Source organism: Panthera onca, chromosome B3 (assembly GCF_046562875.1).
Source record: "Panthera onca isolate mPanOnc1 chromosome B3, mPanOnc1 haplotype 2, whole genome shotgun sequence".
NCBI lineage: Eukaryota > Metazoa > Chordata > Mammalia > Carnivora > Felidae > Panthera > Panthera onca.
In genome coordinates, this window is record NC_138344.1 from 71,255,955 (window position 1) to 71,273,102 (window position 17,148).

The 17,148-nt window shown below is 44.6% G+C and overlaps 1 protein-coding gene across 14 annotated transcripts in view; it reads right to left on the bottom strand.

The window, feature by feature from the left end:
- The window catches only part of TEP1 (telomerase associated protein 1), a 44,530-nt gene extending 27,925 nt beyond the window's left edge, over positions 1-16,605 (bottom strand). For 7 of the 14 annotated variants that reach the window (XM_078448422.2, XM_078448424.2, XM_078448426.2 and 4 more), the window contains exons 1-12: positions 15,610-15,631; positions 12,668-13,255; positions 11,160-11,342; positions 10,714-10,848; positions 9,798-9,959; positions 9,243-9,404; positions 8,403-8,477; positions 6,907-7,028; positions 6,540-6,697; positions 3,292-3,401; positions 2,524-2,614; positions 2,106-2,292 (exon numbers count right to left, since the gene is read on the bottom strand). In XM_078448422.2, the coding sequence (XP_078304548.2) occupies positions 2,106-2,292; positions 2,524-2,614; positions 3,292-3,401; positions 6,540-6,697; positions 6,907-7,028; positions 8,403-8,477; positions 9,243-9,404; positions 9,798-9,959; positions 10,714-10,848; positions 11,160-11,342; positions 12,668-13,231 (1,949 nt within the window). In that variant the 5' untranslated portion in view covers positions 13,232-13,255; positions 15,610-15,631. Of the gene's footprint in view, positions 1-2,105; positions 2,293-2,523; positions 2,615-3,291; positions 3,402-6,539; positions 6,698-6,906; positions 7,029-8,402; positions 8,478-9,242; positions 9,405-9,797; positions 9,960-10,713; positions 10,849-11,159; positions 11,343-12,667; positions 13,256-15,609; positions 15,632-16,059; positions 16,177-16,199; positions 16,277-16,471 lie in introns of those variants that run through there. The other 7 variants (XM_078448420.2, XM_078448421.2, XM_078448423.2 and 4 more) reach the window with 4 other exon arrangements.
- Between the last annotated feature and the right edge of the window lie 543 nt (positions 16,606-17,148).

Here is a 17,148-nt window from a genome sequence, read left to right on the forward strand (position 1 = left end):
TCCACATCAGGCTCTGTGCTGACGGCTCACAGCCTGATGCCTGCTTCAGATTCTGTCTCCCTCTCTCTCTGTCCCTCCCCTACTTGTGTTCTGTCTCTCTCTCTTTCTCTCATATATAAACAAAAAAAAAATTTTAAAGAGACACACATGAAATATGAAAGGATGAAATAAAATGTATCATAATATTCAGCATTTGTTCTTAAGAACATCTTCCACCAAAAAAGAAGGGACCAAAAGAACTACAGTAAAATCTAGATAATCACTGAATATGGCTAATAGTTTTATGAGAGTCCATTATACTATTCTCATTATTTGTGTTTAAAATTTTTTCATAATAATGTTTTTAATCTAGAAAATTCAATAGTCCCTACCAGTATTATCCAACAGAATTAAATTACAATTAATGGAATGAAATGAAATGAAAATTACACATGTAATAAAAAATGTTTAGTAGCCACATTAAAAAAGTAAAAATAGGAGAAATTAACTTAATATGACATTTGATTTAACATGTTAAAATATTTTCACCTTAACACATAATTAACACAAAAGTTACGAAACAGATATTTTACAACCTTTTTCACACTGTCCTCAAAATCCAGCACATCTCAGGCCCAATTAGCCACATGTGGCTAGTGGCCACTATATTGGCCAGCAAAGGCACGTTGTTTGGACTGGATGCCAAGCTTGATTCTTTTTTCTTTTTTTTAAACGTTTATTTATTTTTGAGACAGAGAAAGAGCATGAACGGGGGAGGGTCAGAGAGAGAGGGAGACACAGAATCTGAAACAGGCTCCAGGCTCTGAGCTGTCAGCACAGAGCCCGATGCGGGGCTCAAACTCACGGACCATGAGATCATGACCTGAGCCGAAGTCAGATGCTTAACCAACTGAGCCACCCAGGCATCTCACAAGCTTGATTCTTAAATGGCCCTCTGTACAGCCACTGATTCACTGATTCAGGAGATAATCAGGCCACTGAGCGGCCAGGAGCCTCCTAGTAGGTTAGATGAGCCCTGAATTTGTCTTGAATGAAAATGAATGAAGATACTACTGAAGCATCTAAAGCATAGAGTGCTGGGACTTCATCAAACTTACAGAACAGGGTTTATGTCTGAGTTTGAGCCTGCTTGATGTTAACTATCTTTATATATATGTAAAGACTATATATCTATATATATAGAAATGAGAAAGTAAATGAGTCAGAAAATAAGGACAGAGAAAGAGAGAGAAACAAAAAGAACAAACAGATATCTTGGAGAAGAAAAGGAAACTGAACCAGAGCAGAAGCAGAGGACACTAGCACACACTAAGAGAAGGGAAATGTTACGCAGATTCACAGAACCCACAGAAACCAATAAAACAATCACATAATAAATAGGAGGCCCAGGGGCGCCTGGGTGGCTCAGTCAGTTGAGCATCCACCTTTGGCTCAGGTCATGATCACACAGTACCTGAGTTCAAGCCCCACATCAGGCTCTCTGCTGTCAGCATAGAGCCTGCTTGGGTTCCTCTCTTTCTCCCTCTTTCTCTGCCCCTCCCCCAACTCAAAAATAAAAAATAAACATTAAAAAAAATAAAATAAAATAAATTGGAGGCCCAGGGGCGCCTGGGTGGCTCAGTCAGTTAAGAATCCGATTTCAGCTCGTGTCATGATCTCAGTCTGTGAGTTCGAGTCCCGCGTCGGGCTCTGTGCTGACAGTTCAGAGCCTGGAGCCTGCTTCAGATTCTGTGTCTCCCTCTCTCTCTGCCCCTCCCCTGCTCATACTCTGTCTCTCTCTGTCTCAAAAATAACTAAAAACATTTAGAAAAAATTTAAAAAATAAAATAAAATAAAATAAATTGGAGGCCCACAGTTTTGTTTTTTTTCCATGATCTCACCACAGGACAATGTTAAAGACAAGGTTGCTATGCAAGAGACAATTGGAACCAGGCAAGTCTGAGCCACTGGGACAAGTATGTCTTACAGAATAAAATTTGGGGTTGTCAGATGACTCCCAAGCCCTGTAAGGGTGCCTCTTGTTGCCCAGCCTTTGCTCCCAGATAGCACATGCACATATGCACATTTGTGTACGTGCGCGCGCACACACACACACACACACACACCTGGCCTTTTGTATTTTCAGCTTTTCCCGCTTAAGCTGCTCATATATCACAGGTATCATCATTGTTGTCCGAAGTTCCCGACGACTTGGGTTGCGAGGATACCTCCGATAGGTCCAATTCTTGTTCTTTCTCGCATTTCTAATCATTATTGAATGCATCAGTTTTGTGTTGGAAGGAAGTGGCAATGCTGTGTGAAGACAGGTAAGCATCTGAGTCAAGCAGCTTCTAGTCCCTCCTCTTGTCCTCCCACCAATACCGGTCCTGAGCCTGGACCCTTGGGCTGGCAAGTGTCTCACCTCTGCCCACCCTACACTCTGAGACTAGAAAGCAAGAGGCTGACACATATGAAGGCTCCTGTTTCACCTACTCTCAGACATGAGAAACAAATGGGATTCAGAAGAAGACAGATAATAAATACCTTTATTTCTGAGTTGAGTCTCAAGGTTACTGATGGAATCATGGGCATTAAGGAATCTGAATGGAAACTGCCGACTGTGGATCACCGATTTCTGGAAAGCAAAGGAGGGGTCATCACGTTGGGCTCTGTGCTGACAGCTCAGAGCCTGGAGCCTGCTTTATATTGTGTGCCCTCCCCCCGCCCTGCCCCCGCTCACGCTCTGTCTCGCTCTGTCTCTCAAAAATAAATAAATGTGAAAACAAAACAAAACAAACAAACAAACAAAAACAAACAAAGGAGGGGTCATGAGCAAAGTATCAGGGAGTATGGAGTGGGGAGGTAATCAGGGGCCTTAGGAGCCAGGAATCTGAGATAACTACTCTATTAGACTTGTGGGCAAGTGAGGACATATAAAATGGATATTACAGAAGAGATACAGAGAAAGCTGGAGAAGAATAAAGAAAAAAGAAAGTTGTCAAGTGAGAAAATGAGAAGAGGTAAAGAAAAATGGAGAAGTAACAGAAGGAGCCTTGTTTCTTTTATATCAGACTCCCTCTGAAGTCAGTTACATCACAAAAGTGCTTCTTCTTGGTAAATCAGTGATCCCAGAAAATAAAAAGGAAAAGTTTTTATACTTGAATCTCTGGGGGTTGTCTCCCTAGATCTGTCTCCCCATGTACCTGTGTATAGTTCATGTGGAATTAGCTTGGTGGCCATGACCTTCCCCAGCCACAAGGAAGATGTGCCAGCATCTCCACACCCACTAGTCCTCCTGAGCCTCACACATACCTCATGCTGGAGTTTCTGGAGCACAAGCTCATGGTGGCGGGCACTGATTCCAACCCGCAGCAGGTTGCACAGATTCCGAAGCATGGCCATGAAGGGTAGCTTCCCATTCTCTGTGGAGGGTCAGCACAGGGTAAGGAAAGCAAACAAAGGACAAGTAAGAGAGGTCACAGACCAGAGCAAGAAGTCATGTAGAAAATTCAGGATGGAGAGAGTGAGGTACTATAACATGTGATCTATCCTACTCAAAATGTTTTAGAGGTCTGGAAAGATAAAAACAGGATTGGCCTGAAGTGTGGAGCAAGATTTATACAATACTGTTTATGGAATGTCTGTTTGAATAAACAACGTATATTATTACTTTGTCTGCTGGCTCTAGCCCTAAGATTGGACTTAACTGGCAAAACATATTCTCTTAATCTAGAGTAATGATTTCCAAGGGCGCCTGGGTAACTCAGTAGGTTGAGCATCCATCTTCAGCTCAGGTCATGATCTCACAGTTCATGAGTTCAACTCCGAGTGGGGCTCTGTGCTGACAGCTCAGATCCTGGAGCCTGTTTCGGACTCTGTGTCTCCCTCTCTCTCTCTGCCCCTCCCCTACTCACACGCGCGTGCAAGCACTCTCTCTCTCAAAAATAAACAAACATTAAAAAAATAAATTTGTTAATGATTTATAAACAGTATAGATGGTGAAATGTGAAATTTCCTAGTGTAAGTTTGTTTATTAATAAATACATATGTACTGCAATCAGTAGTTAATATTTCTAGGTACAATATACACCTAAGGTAAGGTTCACCTTCAATTATAGTGAATGTAAGTTCATATTTCAAGTAATCTTCCTGCTTATTTCTAAGTTCTCTGGCAAACTTCTTGTGAAATATGATTAAATAGTCATTGCTTTTCATTTAAATGCAGGTGAAAAAGATTTGCACTGAAGCAGAATTTCGCCCCATCACTTTCTTATCATCCATTTGTTTTGTAATACTAGTATCATCTTCAAGTCATAGTTTCTCAATAATCTTTTTAAGGCTTATGCCTATTCTATTTTATTTTATTTTTGATGCTTATTTTTGAGAGAGATAGAGTGCAAGTAGGGAAGGGATGGAGAAAGAGGGGGACAGAGGAACCGAAGCCAGCTCTGCAGTGACAGCAGTGAGCCCTCATATGGGGCCTGAATTCACATGAGATCATGACCTGAGCCAAAGTCAGATGCTCAACTGACCGAGCCACCCACATGCCCCAAGGCTTATGTCAATTTTAGATGGTTAGTTTGGTTAAGGCTGAATAATAATTCTAAATCCACTTACAATTCAAGGATAAATACTGATAAGTCATTATGCAGAAACCAAAAAAGAGTGAGGGGATTTCATGGATGCACATTGTGAAACCCCTACTCTTCCTCAATAAACTTGAACTCTCATATGGGACATGTACCATAGAACACATGGACTGAGTGATGATAGGGGTTTGATTCATATGGTAAATAGTGGGAAAATTCTTTCTTTTAGATAAGGGTAAACATAAGGAGGAGGTGTGATAGTTTTCCTGGGTACCCCCAGAGGTGTATTCAGACCACTTTAGAGACATGACCTGTCAGCCCCTGCTCCCACCCCAGGCTCTTCCAGCAGCTTTCATCAAGAGAGTGGTGGTGCCTTTTTTTAAGGTGAAGTAAGTCTCTTTGAATTATAGGGAGAAGCTTTCAGCCTTCTCGAAGTCCTGGGGTTCTCAAGTTCATAATTCTGGTTCACAAACTGTATAGAACAATTAGGTTGATATATACCATGTAAACTATGTGTGACAACTGGTAAACTATTACATCCTTCATCAACTCATAAAGTGTTCTCAACTATTGCTGTGTATGAAAGGCTTTCTAGATCACTCAGATAAGAAATTAAGTCAAATATCATATTTATGATACTAGAAAATAAATTGAACATTTATCCTTTACACTGAGAAATTCACCGATTGCATTCCAAAAAACTGTTAGTGTGTTATTAATGAGCCCTGTGTTCTCCAAAGAGGGGTCTGTCTATGTAATTACACTTAATCTTATATTTTATTCTTATTCTTATAATTATTTACATTTTTTGTATTTTATTTATTTATACTTACTTTCAGATCTGTATTTACATAATTATATTTTATGTATTTCCTAAAGTACATAATTTATTCATACATATATCAGACTGTTTTAATTATATATACATATATTCTGGTATATTCCAAAACTTTTTGTGTAATATAAGATCAAAAAACTCTGGAGACCACCAGATTAGACTATGGGCATTAGTCTCAGCCTAGATAAATGACAGTTTTAATTTTCAGGGGCAGAGGGAGGAAGTGGAGATGACACATACCAGAATCATCTACACATCCTGGATGCCATCCTTCAGGACAGACTTCATCCTATTCCACTCAAAGTATCAAATGTTGGGGAAGAGGCTATCAGGCATGTGTGTATGCATGTGTGTATTCAATTCCCATGTGATTCTGATGGCTACACCACCACAGTGAGAGCAGGGACAGATAAACAGCTAAGCAATTTGGGCTGCCGTGAGTATAATCTGTACTTGGCAGTTCACTGAGAAACAGGTCAAAACAAATGGGGCTTCTGAAGCTCCAAAATATGAAGTCTCCAAAACTCAAGCAGTCAAAAGATCTACACCAAGATATTTTTCAACAGATAGAAACTGACTTGAAATTTTCAAAGATGAAAGAGGAAGTAAAAAAAGACAAAATCGCATAGAAAGAGCCTTCTATAGTTAAAAATAGGCTAAAAGAGACAAACAGAAGACTGAAAGTAACTTGGGCCTCCCAATTTAAAATGTTTTTTTTTCTTTATCAGTATGGGCAAATGACCTAAATAGTCCATGTCCTAAATATGGGTTTCTGTGGAGATTCCAATATGCTGTGTGCCAGTCCTATCTTGTTTGGATGGCTTACCCAGTATGATGCAAGTGAAATCAGAGAGAAGGTACCACTTTTGTCATGTGTCGGTAGAGGCTGGTGCATCACCTAGCCACATCTGGAAGAATGATCTCCCTTATGATGCCAATGCTACTAAAAGCAGGTACCGCTGGTCCACTTTGGTACGGTCAGTGGCAAACCTCATAAATCCGATCACTTTCAGTGAGGCAACCACCAGGCAAGAGAATAACTGTACCATGCCATGGAAATTAAGTCAGGGTCCAAAATGTAGAGGTATGCACGGGGAAGAGAGGAAGGGCATATAGGGTCAAAGTTACTCTACCAATGAGTTCCTCCCAGACAGAAGCTTTGTTTCCCCGCAAGCTCAGCTCCCGCTCCCAGGTCTCCGGCCGAGGGAGCTTCATCCGCTTCCCAGCTCTGCTAGAATCCCATGGCCCAGGGAGGCGACTTCGAGAAAACTTTTGTAGGGTGGATGGGTATCTGCAACAGAGGAAGAAAAGCTTATCATTTCCAGGCCAGCTGAAAATAACTCAGAAAAGAAAATGTCAGTCAGTCAAAGTCACGTTTACAGGCCATGTCTGCCTAAACTAATGTTGCCAGGGTCAGAACTACAGGCGCTGGGACCATGGATGTTGAAAAAGCCATGGCGTTACCCAGGTGGAAGGTATGCTCAGGGTGTGTCTTCTCACCTGTAGCCCAGCAGAGCTTGGACATGCTGAGCAGGCTCCTGGATATGCAGTCGCCGTACTAACTTCTTCAGGGTGAATCTCGGCTGAATTTTCTTTGGCACTGCATTGTAGGTCTCCTCAAACTGTGGAAATATCCCTCAAGTCACACAGGGGTCATTTAATCTATGACCATAGTCACTTGCTTCAGAAATCAGAACCTCAGACCTCCTATAGCTATGAGGTCATTTCTTTCCCCAAAGTAGATCTAGGTAAAGAGTAGGAATGGGGGCAAAAATCTCCAGCAACAAGAGTTTCTGCAGAGAACACATGATAGTAGCTCTTTGGGGTCACTGTGTTTATTTATACAAGATTGAGCTATCAGTAGTTACCATGAAATAATTGGCTTGTGAAAAACAAGATTGGGATAAAATGAACAGAGAACATCTTATTCTTAGAAGGAGGGAAAGGAAAAAAGCAGCTCTTATTTAAATCACTGAGACTTGGAGGAGGAGGTAAATGGAGGTATCAGCACAATGCAAGCTGTGAGGAATGAATAAACTGAAAGAAGTGGCTTCCAGAATCATCTGTGGTAGAAAAGCCAAGTTTGGGATGTATTAGGATAAAGAGAAAAAATCAGTTGACCAACTGAAAATGTATTCTCTTATAACACTACCATACATTTTCCTAACAATCAATTTTAACGATGATTGGTGATAGCTAACACTTATTCAGTGCCATGTACTGTTAGTATGTATGTATGTATGTATGTATGTATGTATTTATTTATTTAGAGAGGGAGAGACTGCAAGCTGGGGAGAAGGGCATAGGGAAAAAGAATCCCAAGCAGGCTCCGCACTCAGCACAAAGCATGATGCGGGGCTCAATCTCAAGACCCCGGGATCACAATCTGAGCAGAAATCAAGAGTTGGATGCTCAACCGACTGAGCCACCCAGGTATCCCAGAAATACTTCAAATTCAGTAACTGATTTAATCTTCGCAAAACCCCAATGAAGCACCCAATGAGGTGCTATTATTATCCCCATTTTACATCTGAGAAAACTGAGGGAAAACAGGGTAAGTCATTTGGCTAATGTCACATAGCCCACAAGTGGTGGTGGTGGTGGTGGGATTGAAACCCAGGACTAAGTCCTGATTCTATGATCTTAACCACTAAGTGCAGTGCCTTATTTGTCATTAACGCAAAAAGGTTTTGTTTGGTTTGTTTTTCAAACATCCCATGAAAGGCAGATGTTTCACACATTTTAAAGTCACTTATCCCGCTAGACATACCACCTGTCAGTAAATACCAAGGGGGGCAAACTGAAAAATAAAAGGAGCCTTTCCCTGTGCTCTCAAAATCTGACCCTATTACCATGACCGAGAAGTGACCAGGTAGGAAATTGATATGTGCCTACCACACCATTAGTATTTCTAAACTAAATGGAATTCCATTTCAAAATATTAGTTGAGAAAAAGTTGAACATGCACATATAGAACCCCAGAACAAGGTACTCACCTTCTTCTGTTCATCTTTAAGAGGCTTAAGGTACCTTGGCAAACGTTGTGTCTCAGAAAATGGGCGCCCTGTCTTCTGCAGGGACAGAAAAGCAATTTCATTTTATTATTTATTATTTATTTTTTTAATGTTTATTTGAGAGAGAGAGAGAGAGAGCACGCATGCGTGCACAAGCTGGAGAGGGGCAGAGAGAGAAGGACAGAGAAAATCCCAAGCAGGCTCCATGCTTAGTGCAGAGCATGACACGGGGCTCAATCTCACGACTGTGCGCAATCATGACCTAAGCCGATATCAAGAGTCAGATGCTTAACTGACTGAGCCACCCAGGGGCCCCAATTTTTATTTATTTTTTTAATTTGAGAGAAAGAGAGTGAGTGAGGGAGGGAGGAAGAGGGAAAGAGACAATCTTAAGCAGGCTCCACACTCAGCGTGGAGCCCAATGTGGGGCCTGATCCCATGACCCTAGGATCATGACTTGAGCCGAAACCAAGTCAGATGCTCAACTGACTGAACCACCAGGTGCCCCAGAAGAAGCAAGTTCAAAAAGGGAAATGGAGCTTGTCCCCAGAGAGGTTCATTCCAATAGTTCCAAAAGCCCCTCTACCAAAAAAGAAGCCACTCTGGAAAGAGGTAAGCCCTGCCCTCTCTGCCCCTGAGCTCTGCTCGGCTCTTCTGCCTTTCTCTGACTCCTTTTATTTCTGGTAGTAGGAACATCCCAGATGCTCAGTGTGGGACCTCCCAGAGTCAGCATGTTCCTTCAAACCGCCCCCCCCCAACCCCTGCCACCTTCCAGAAAAAAGGGGCCTGGGCTGTGAATGACCAGGTTGACCAGGGACTGACTGGAGGGAGGGGGCGCCGGTGGGGGCGTCTCTTGGCCCGGTGCTTCCAAGGGTTGTACTTAGCCAGCTGGTACTCATCAAACTGGGCAAATTTGTCAGTCATAGCTGCACGCAGGCAGGCAGGCAGGGGCACCAGCTTGTCCTCCTCTCCTTTAGCCAGGTCCTATCAGAGAGGGAGGAGAGGCCATCAGAAGTAAGACACAAACCAACCCTCTAAAACAGGGGAAGACCACTTCATAGGGTTAAGTGAGAGCACATAATTCGGAGGTGGTTCCGAGCCCCAGCTCTAAAGTGACAACTTCTATGATACTAGGCCAGTCATAAACACGAAGTCCAGAATCAGACCAATTTTCTCAAACTGTGGTCCAGCCCTTCTCAATCATCTTCCCCCTGTTGGGCAACCCAACCCAGTCCAGGGAGAAGCTGTCCTGCCTGGGCTGTAGGGTTGAAGACAGCTGAGGGAAGGTAAAACTGGCTGAGAATTTTCTACAGGGATGCAATGAGCAAAGGAGAAGGAACCAGTAAGAGCCAAAGCTCAGGAAACTGAGTGCCATACCTGGTAGAACTCAGCTACCTGGATCCAATCAGAAGGCAGCTGGACAATGGCACAGAAATATCGTCGCAGGTGAGGGCGGCAGACGGGCAAGAAGGCAGCAATGGCTAACATTTTGTTGGCCACATCCCGGATGTTCAGCTGCTGCCTAGTGTACAGACATGCCTAGGGCACAGGGTGGGGAAGGCAGGCATCTTGGCCTCTTGTCCCACAACGTCATGCCCAAAACTAACTTGTGACCCTAATCTGCCTTCATAAAACCTTTCCTGAGCCCTTTACATGGTCTATAAAATAGAAAGTCCAAGCCTCCGGGCTTGGCATTCTACATCTCCATAATCTAGACCTTATCCACCTTTGCAGCATGGCTTCTTTGGAGTCTACTGATCACCTCCCAAGTCAACCAGGCACTTAGAAGGCTTCCCACCATCAAGTTCTATGGAAATTTTACCCAGGGTTCAAACTGCTGATTAAACCTGATGTCTTCCAAAGCCTCATAGAAAAACACTTTTTCCCCCTCTCCTCTGCTTCTGAAGCATTCACTACCTATTACTCCATTTGCATTTATATAATACTTGGTAGTGTTCAGCTTCCCTAACAATATCATAAGCTCCTTAACAGCCAGATTCAAGTTTAATTACATCTGTTAGAATGACCCTCAAGGCATAGCACTGTGTACTTAGCCTGTGTACTTACTAAACAAATGAACCCTAGTATACTCTTTCCCAATCTCATCCTCCCCTGCTCCTCAAAGAACCCCAGGGACTAGCTCGCAGACTCACCCAAAGATCGTCTTCCCTTCCCAAGTGAACTTCCTCCTTTCCACCCCCGGTACCAAGCTGGCCACCGACCCATCACACACCCCGGCCACAGTTCCCACCTCCCTGCTTCCCGCTCCCATCCTCTCCCTCACAGCAAGTACCTTGAGGATGAACTCAGGCTCCAAGGGGGCAAGTTCACTACAGATTTCGAAGAGGGACACCGAGGTAGGGTCATGTGCATCTTTTATGTTTACATTTGATGCCAGCGTGGAGCACAGCAAGCTCATGAGAACCATCTGAGAATCAGGAAAGAGAGGGGAGAAGGGAAAAAAGAGGGAATGAGGACCAACTCAAGCACCCGCACAGGCCAACTTAGGAAATCTAGAACAGAGAGAAACAACTCCACATTCAGGAAGATGTTTGTCCAACTTGAGAGGTTTGAAAAGGGGATTAGGGAGTGAGAAATAAGAGCTGGGCAATGCCCCCTCTCTTTCCCCTTCCATCTGTGGAGGGGATCTGGCTCGGCCTTTGGTCACCACCCCTCCCATGCCACCCCACACCCACCCCTCCACCATCATCAACTTCTCTCCAGCTCTGGAACTGTTACCTTCTTTTCCTTAATGGCCTGGTCAGTGGGCTTAGAACAAGATCCAGAGTCCCCAGCAGTGAGCTTCAGGACCGGCTCCTCGACTTTCTCCTCCTCTCCCAAGCTTAGATTATAAAAAGGCATTTGAACCTCTGCCCGTTCCTTCTCTTCTGGCATTTTCTCTTCTGAAGAGGAACAATGATCCTGGGGATAGTGGCACTTGTTAATCACAGCATGCACCCACAGTCCCTCAAAGACTGATCTGAAGGCAGCTCCCAGGGACAGGAAGAGTCTACATCTATCTTCTATCATCTAAACTCCTCCCCCTCTCCCTTTACTCCCCAGCACGGATCTGTCTTGTCTGAGGTAGTGACCCCTCACTGTTACACACACCATCTTTCCTGACTCAAGCTTCTGATGCTTTGGGATCTCCCCCTGCTTTCCTCTCCTTGTTGATGCCACAGCTTAGGAGCCTGGGGCCCTTCACAACACACCTCCTAGGGTACTATTAAGGTATTTTGCATTCAGAAGAAAAAGGGCCAAGTCCCAGATCAATCCCCCAGCAACCTTGAGCTGCTTGACCTCAGAGCCTCAGCTTTTTCATTCCCTACCACCACCTACCTGATGGTACCATTAGATTAAATGGGATAATATATGTACGGCTCTTTGCAAATTGCAAAGCCTCAAATAAATGTAAGATGGCAACAGTAATCCTGAAAATGACCCTATGAAGTAGATTTTCATTGACCATATTTTTTAAATAAATTAAGTAATTAATTTTTTTTGAGAGAGTGCGTGCAAATGGGGGAAAAGGACAGAGGGAGAGAGTGAGAGAATCCCAAGCAGGATCCACGCTCAGTGTGGATCTTCAAGTGGGGCTCTATCCCACGACCCTGATCTCACAACCCAAGCCAAAATCAAGTGTTGGACGCTCAACTGACTGAGCCACCCAGGAACCCCTCATTGAACGCATTTTAAAGAGGAAGAAATTAAAGCTTCAAAAAGTTAAATCTTGGCCAAGGCTGTATGGCTTGTAATTGGCAGAGATAGTACAGCCTTTGCCTCAGTCTGAATCCCAAGTCCAACAGAAGGAATATGTGTTTATCTACCGATTCTGCCCTATATGTTAAATGTGCTTGTATAGATGTGTACAAGTGGATGTACCTTTACACATATACATACAGGAAAGTGGACCCCGGTATAGCAGATGTGTCTCATGCCTGATGTAAAATCTCATAAGCACTTAATTGACTGTTCCTGCAATATCACTACCTCTCCTCCTGAGCAGAGGCTTTCTCAGGACTGAGCCTGTTTTGGCTCTGTTGTCTAGAATATCTGAACCAGATATGCAATAAAACTAATGATGCTGAATAACACAGTCCAAGGGTAAAGGTCACCTCAGGAAGAGGCTCTGAGGGCAGAATGTACACAGGCACAGAGCAGCACAGAGGGAAACTGGCATCAAAATCTAGGGACTACAGCATCCAAGAGACATGGGTGGATTCAACATGAGTGCCTGGAGCTATTACCAAAGCTGTTTCAGGAGATCTCTCTGTGGCAGAGAGGGATTTAAAGGCCCCGGGACAGGTCAGATGGCCTAGCCCCTCAGAAAGGCACTGGGCCCTCCAAGTTGGAGGCTCAGAGAGCAGGCAGTTGCTGATGTTCAGGCTATGATCAGCTTTCACCAAATCAGCTCTCTGGAGACAGTGGAGCAAGGGGCTGGCAGACACAGTACTTTTTAGAATGGGGAGTGTGGCCAGGCACTGATTCTCCAAGGAGAGGATGTCTGGGTGGGCAGACCCATGCCCATGTGGTTTCTCCATGGTCTTCAGGTCAGGAAGGGTGGCCAGGCACCGGTTTTCTAAGGAGAGGATGTCTGGGTGGGTAGACACATGCCCACATGGTTTCTCCATGGTCTTCAGGTCAGGAAGTGTGGCCAGGCACCGGTTTTCTAAGGAGAGGATGTCTGGGTGGGCAGACACATGCCCATGTGGTTTCTCCATAGGCTGCAGGTCAGGGAGTGTGGCCAGGCACCGGTTCTCCAAGGACAGAATGTCCAGGTGGGTAGACACATGTCGATGGAGTTTCTCCATAGCTGGAGCCCAACCAGTATATGCCTAGAAGGAAAGAAAGACAGGTGATGAGCTCCTGGCTTCACTGGAGTGCATTTGCACCGGGAATATGTCTTTTCAATAGTCCTCCTGGCAATGCCAGTGATGTGCAGGCAGAGAACAAGCAAGGACTGGGTTCATTCTAAGGATGCATTCAGAGATTATTATACAGAGAGAATACGAGGAGTACTCTAAGTGAGAAGAGCAGGGAAAAGGTAAGGCAGTAGCTTAAGAGCAGGGAAGTTTAAAAAAAAAAAAATGTCTGGAGATGAAAAGGACATGTCTTCTCATGAAAGAGCCCCTTACAGCTTGAGTGTGATCCCAGCTAAATATAGGGATCACACTCATAATCTGAACTCTAGATTCTTAGCTCTAGAGGAACAAACATTTTGATCAAGATGTCTATATCCACCAACCTCAACTTCCTTGCCTCCTACTCACTGTTCAACCAACTAAATGGGATTCTGTGGCCCCTATTCCTCCAAAGCTATGCTATTGGTTAACCAATGGAATCCTTGTTACTACAAGAACAGACACATCTTGGTCCTTATTTTACTTCATCTCTCAAGCAGAATATGACCCTGTTGCTTACTCTGTCATTAAAACTCTACTTTCCTCTGGCTGCCTTGGTGCTACTGTCCTGGTTGTCTTCTCACATCTCTGATCTCCTCCTTATGAAGATCCTTTCTCTGTCATCCCCTGAATGGTGAAGCTCCTTAGAATTCTATTCTAATCCTTCTATATATTTTCCCAGGGAAGTCTCACCTACTCTGGCTCCATATAACATTTTCATGCTGGCAACTCACAAATTCATTCCTTGACCTAGATCTCATCTGAGTTTCATATCCATTTATCCATTTGCCTGCTGGACATCTCCACTTGGATGACTCAAAGGTACCCAAAACTCCATACCCCAAATGTATCACCTTTCTCCCACTCATCCCCATATCCAATCCCTCTCCTTTTCCCCCCTCTGCTTACAGGGGTATGGAGTGAAATAGACTTGAGTTTGAATCCTGATGGAACCATGAATCTACTTGGGCTAGTTACTTCAACTCTCCGTGCCTCAGTTTCCTCATCTACAAAAACTGAGCTAAAAGCCTACCTCACAGAGTTATTACGGCAATAAATAAAAAATATTAAGCATTTAGAGCAGTGCCTGGTAATTAGTAAGTGTTCAATAAATGGAAGCTTTTATTATTTGTTATTATCATCATCCAGTAAGCTACTAAATCCTATTGATTTAGATTCCTATTGATTCTACTCCCTCAGCGTCTGTCAAATCTATCTAATTCTCTCCATTCTACCCACCACCACCTTTGCTGAAACCCTCCTAGCTACATGGCACACAATATGTAGATCTGTCTAAAGGAGCTCCTCAGTACATACCCCAGCCACTATTTACTACATCACCTTGTTTATTTTACCATGAATAAAAAGTGATTTTGTTTGCTTACATGCCTACTTGTACATTGTTTCTCCTTACTAAAATAAAACTCCCTGAGGGTCAAGGAGCTCCTCTTTCTTGTTCACATATGCATAACCAGCATTGTACACATAACCTGGCTTCTGATGCTCTCCCAGACTCATCTCTTACTGCTACTTACATCTAAGATGCAACCATACAAACTCTTTTAAGCTTATGAATTGCCCAGGTATCTCTTGACCTTGGATCTTTACACAGGCAGACGCCTAAAACACTCTTCCTTGTGCCAAGACCACTCCCTTCCCCAGCCCCTCCTTTACCAGTCCAAATTCTACTTTCCTGTCACTCTGCAGGCCTCAATCTAATAGTTCTTCTAAGGAACCTTTGCTGACAGCCAGCGCCGTCTGATGTCGATAGCTCTATGTTCTCACAACAGCAAATTTTCTCTATCATAGACACACCCTTATGTTGTAATTGCCTGTTTGTCTTCCCCCCTACTAGACTATAAGTTCCTGAGGACAGAGACCCCTTTAGCCTTGTTCACCATTGTTTCTACAATGCCTAGTCAGTGGGATTCAGAGGCTTTTGAGAATCTAGTGAAAGCTATGTAGATTTTTCACAGAAAAACATGAGTATATTCTATTTTGCACTTAACTGTCAGGGAGCCCATTCATGGATCTCCTAGAATCCCCATTAACAGCAATTTTAAAACCTCTGCCTGAGAAAATGCTTGAATTTATACCATTACGTGTGTATTTACTTATTTGGACAAGTGCTTATCTCCTATTTACATTTAAGTACTTTAGGAATAAGTATGCTGTTAAGTCTATCACTTAGATCTTAATATACAAGAGCTTAGGGACAGGAATGCAGAATACTTCCAAGACTTGAAGGGATTGTCAAACCAGAACTAGAAAAGACAGTGGTATCTCACCAGATACCAGTGTGAGCAAATCACATCAAGAATGTCGGCCTCTGTGCCCTGTACACTTCCGTCATGTCTTTGCATTATATAAGCCCCTAGGGAAAGGAGTGGGGGAATCTCGGAACTGACTCAAGATTGAAAACAAACAAACAAAAAACTTACAATAAAAAGTAAGTTAAAAGAAAAATAGAGTTAAATATTTTTTGCACCCTGGAGTTTGTGACGGGAATTCAGCTGGACTACCAATGAAAAGTAAAATCCCATCTCTAGCTCCGTTCTCCAGAGATCACCACGGCTAACAGTTTGCACGGTTTCAGACACTTTTCTATGCATATACAAATACATGTTTCTCCACCCCACCTCCCCCCGCCCCTCTTCTTCTTCCTGTCCACAAACAGGAGCATTTTCCACACTTAGTGTGTCTTGGAGACCTTGCCATGTTAACACATGAATACCCACTTTTAAGTGAGCTGCCAGTCTCTCCTGTTCCAGCACACCTCCTTATTAGAGGCAGTGCTCGCACCACCTACGGTTCACTAGCGGCAGCTACTCTCCCTTCCGAGGAGCACTCGGGGCGGAGGAGTGAACACTTATCTCACCTGGCCTCTTCCCGGGGCCTTCCATCCCCTGCCCCTCCCTCCTCCTCACGGTCCCAGCCGGCTCTCCCCCACTTCCCTTTCACACCCACAATCCCTCCCGGAGTTCCGGGAGGGCGCGGCGGGCAGACTCCACCCCCCCCCCCCCCCCCCAACCTGTCGGCGCTGGCCCTCCGCGCTCCTGGGCGCTTTCTAAGTGGCGGCGCTGGGCCCTTCCCGCCGGCTTCCGGCTGCCGAGCCCAGCCTCGGGTCCCAGGGCCCGGGCCGGCTTCTACCTGCGCCTGGACCGCCCCCGGAGCCAGTGGGGCCGGAGACCCTGGCTGTCGGACGCGGGGCCTCTCGGTTCTCGGCGGCCGGAAGCGGGAGCTGGGCTCTTGGCTCCACTGTTGGGAGGAGTGGAAGCCGGAGGAGGAGCTGGCGGGGAGCGGGGAGGGAAAGCGTCCGGGCGGGGTGTGGCAGCCCTGGTGCAGGCCTGCGAGCCCAGCGCCGCTGGGAAGTGAGGTGCCCGTAGGGGATCTGAACACGTGAAGGACCCTGCAGCCTCCTCTGGGACCCGAGTTTACCAACCCCCCCCCCCCCCCATTTCCTGGTTCTTTTTCTCCTGACCAAATCCCAGTTTCGCTAAATTTCCTCTCCTTTCTCCTGTTACATCTTCAAACTCCGTTTCCTGGGAAGGATTTTGGCATGTTCTCTGCCTATCTGGACTCCTTTTCTCTTGGTATCAAAGAGAGTTGGACTCTTAATTCATTGTCAAGTTACTTGGTGAAAATGGAAATAAAAGGTGAGGGAAAGTCTAAAGGCAATGAATGGCCTGTAACCAGATGTAGATATGGAATAATTAAGGCGGAGTGAACTGAGAGCGTGCCAATGTCCATCTGAGAGAGATCCGTGGATTACAAAGAATCTATTTGGAACCATCCTGAAAGGCTAAGCAGAACTCTTCCCAGAAGGT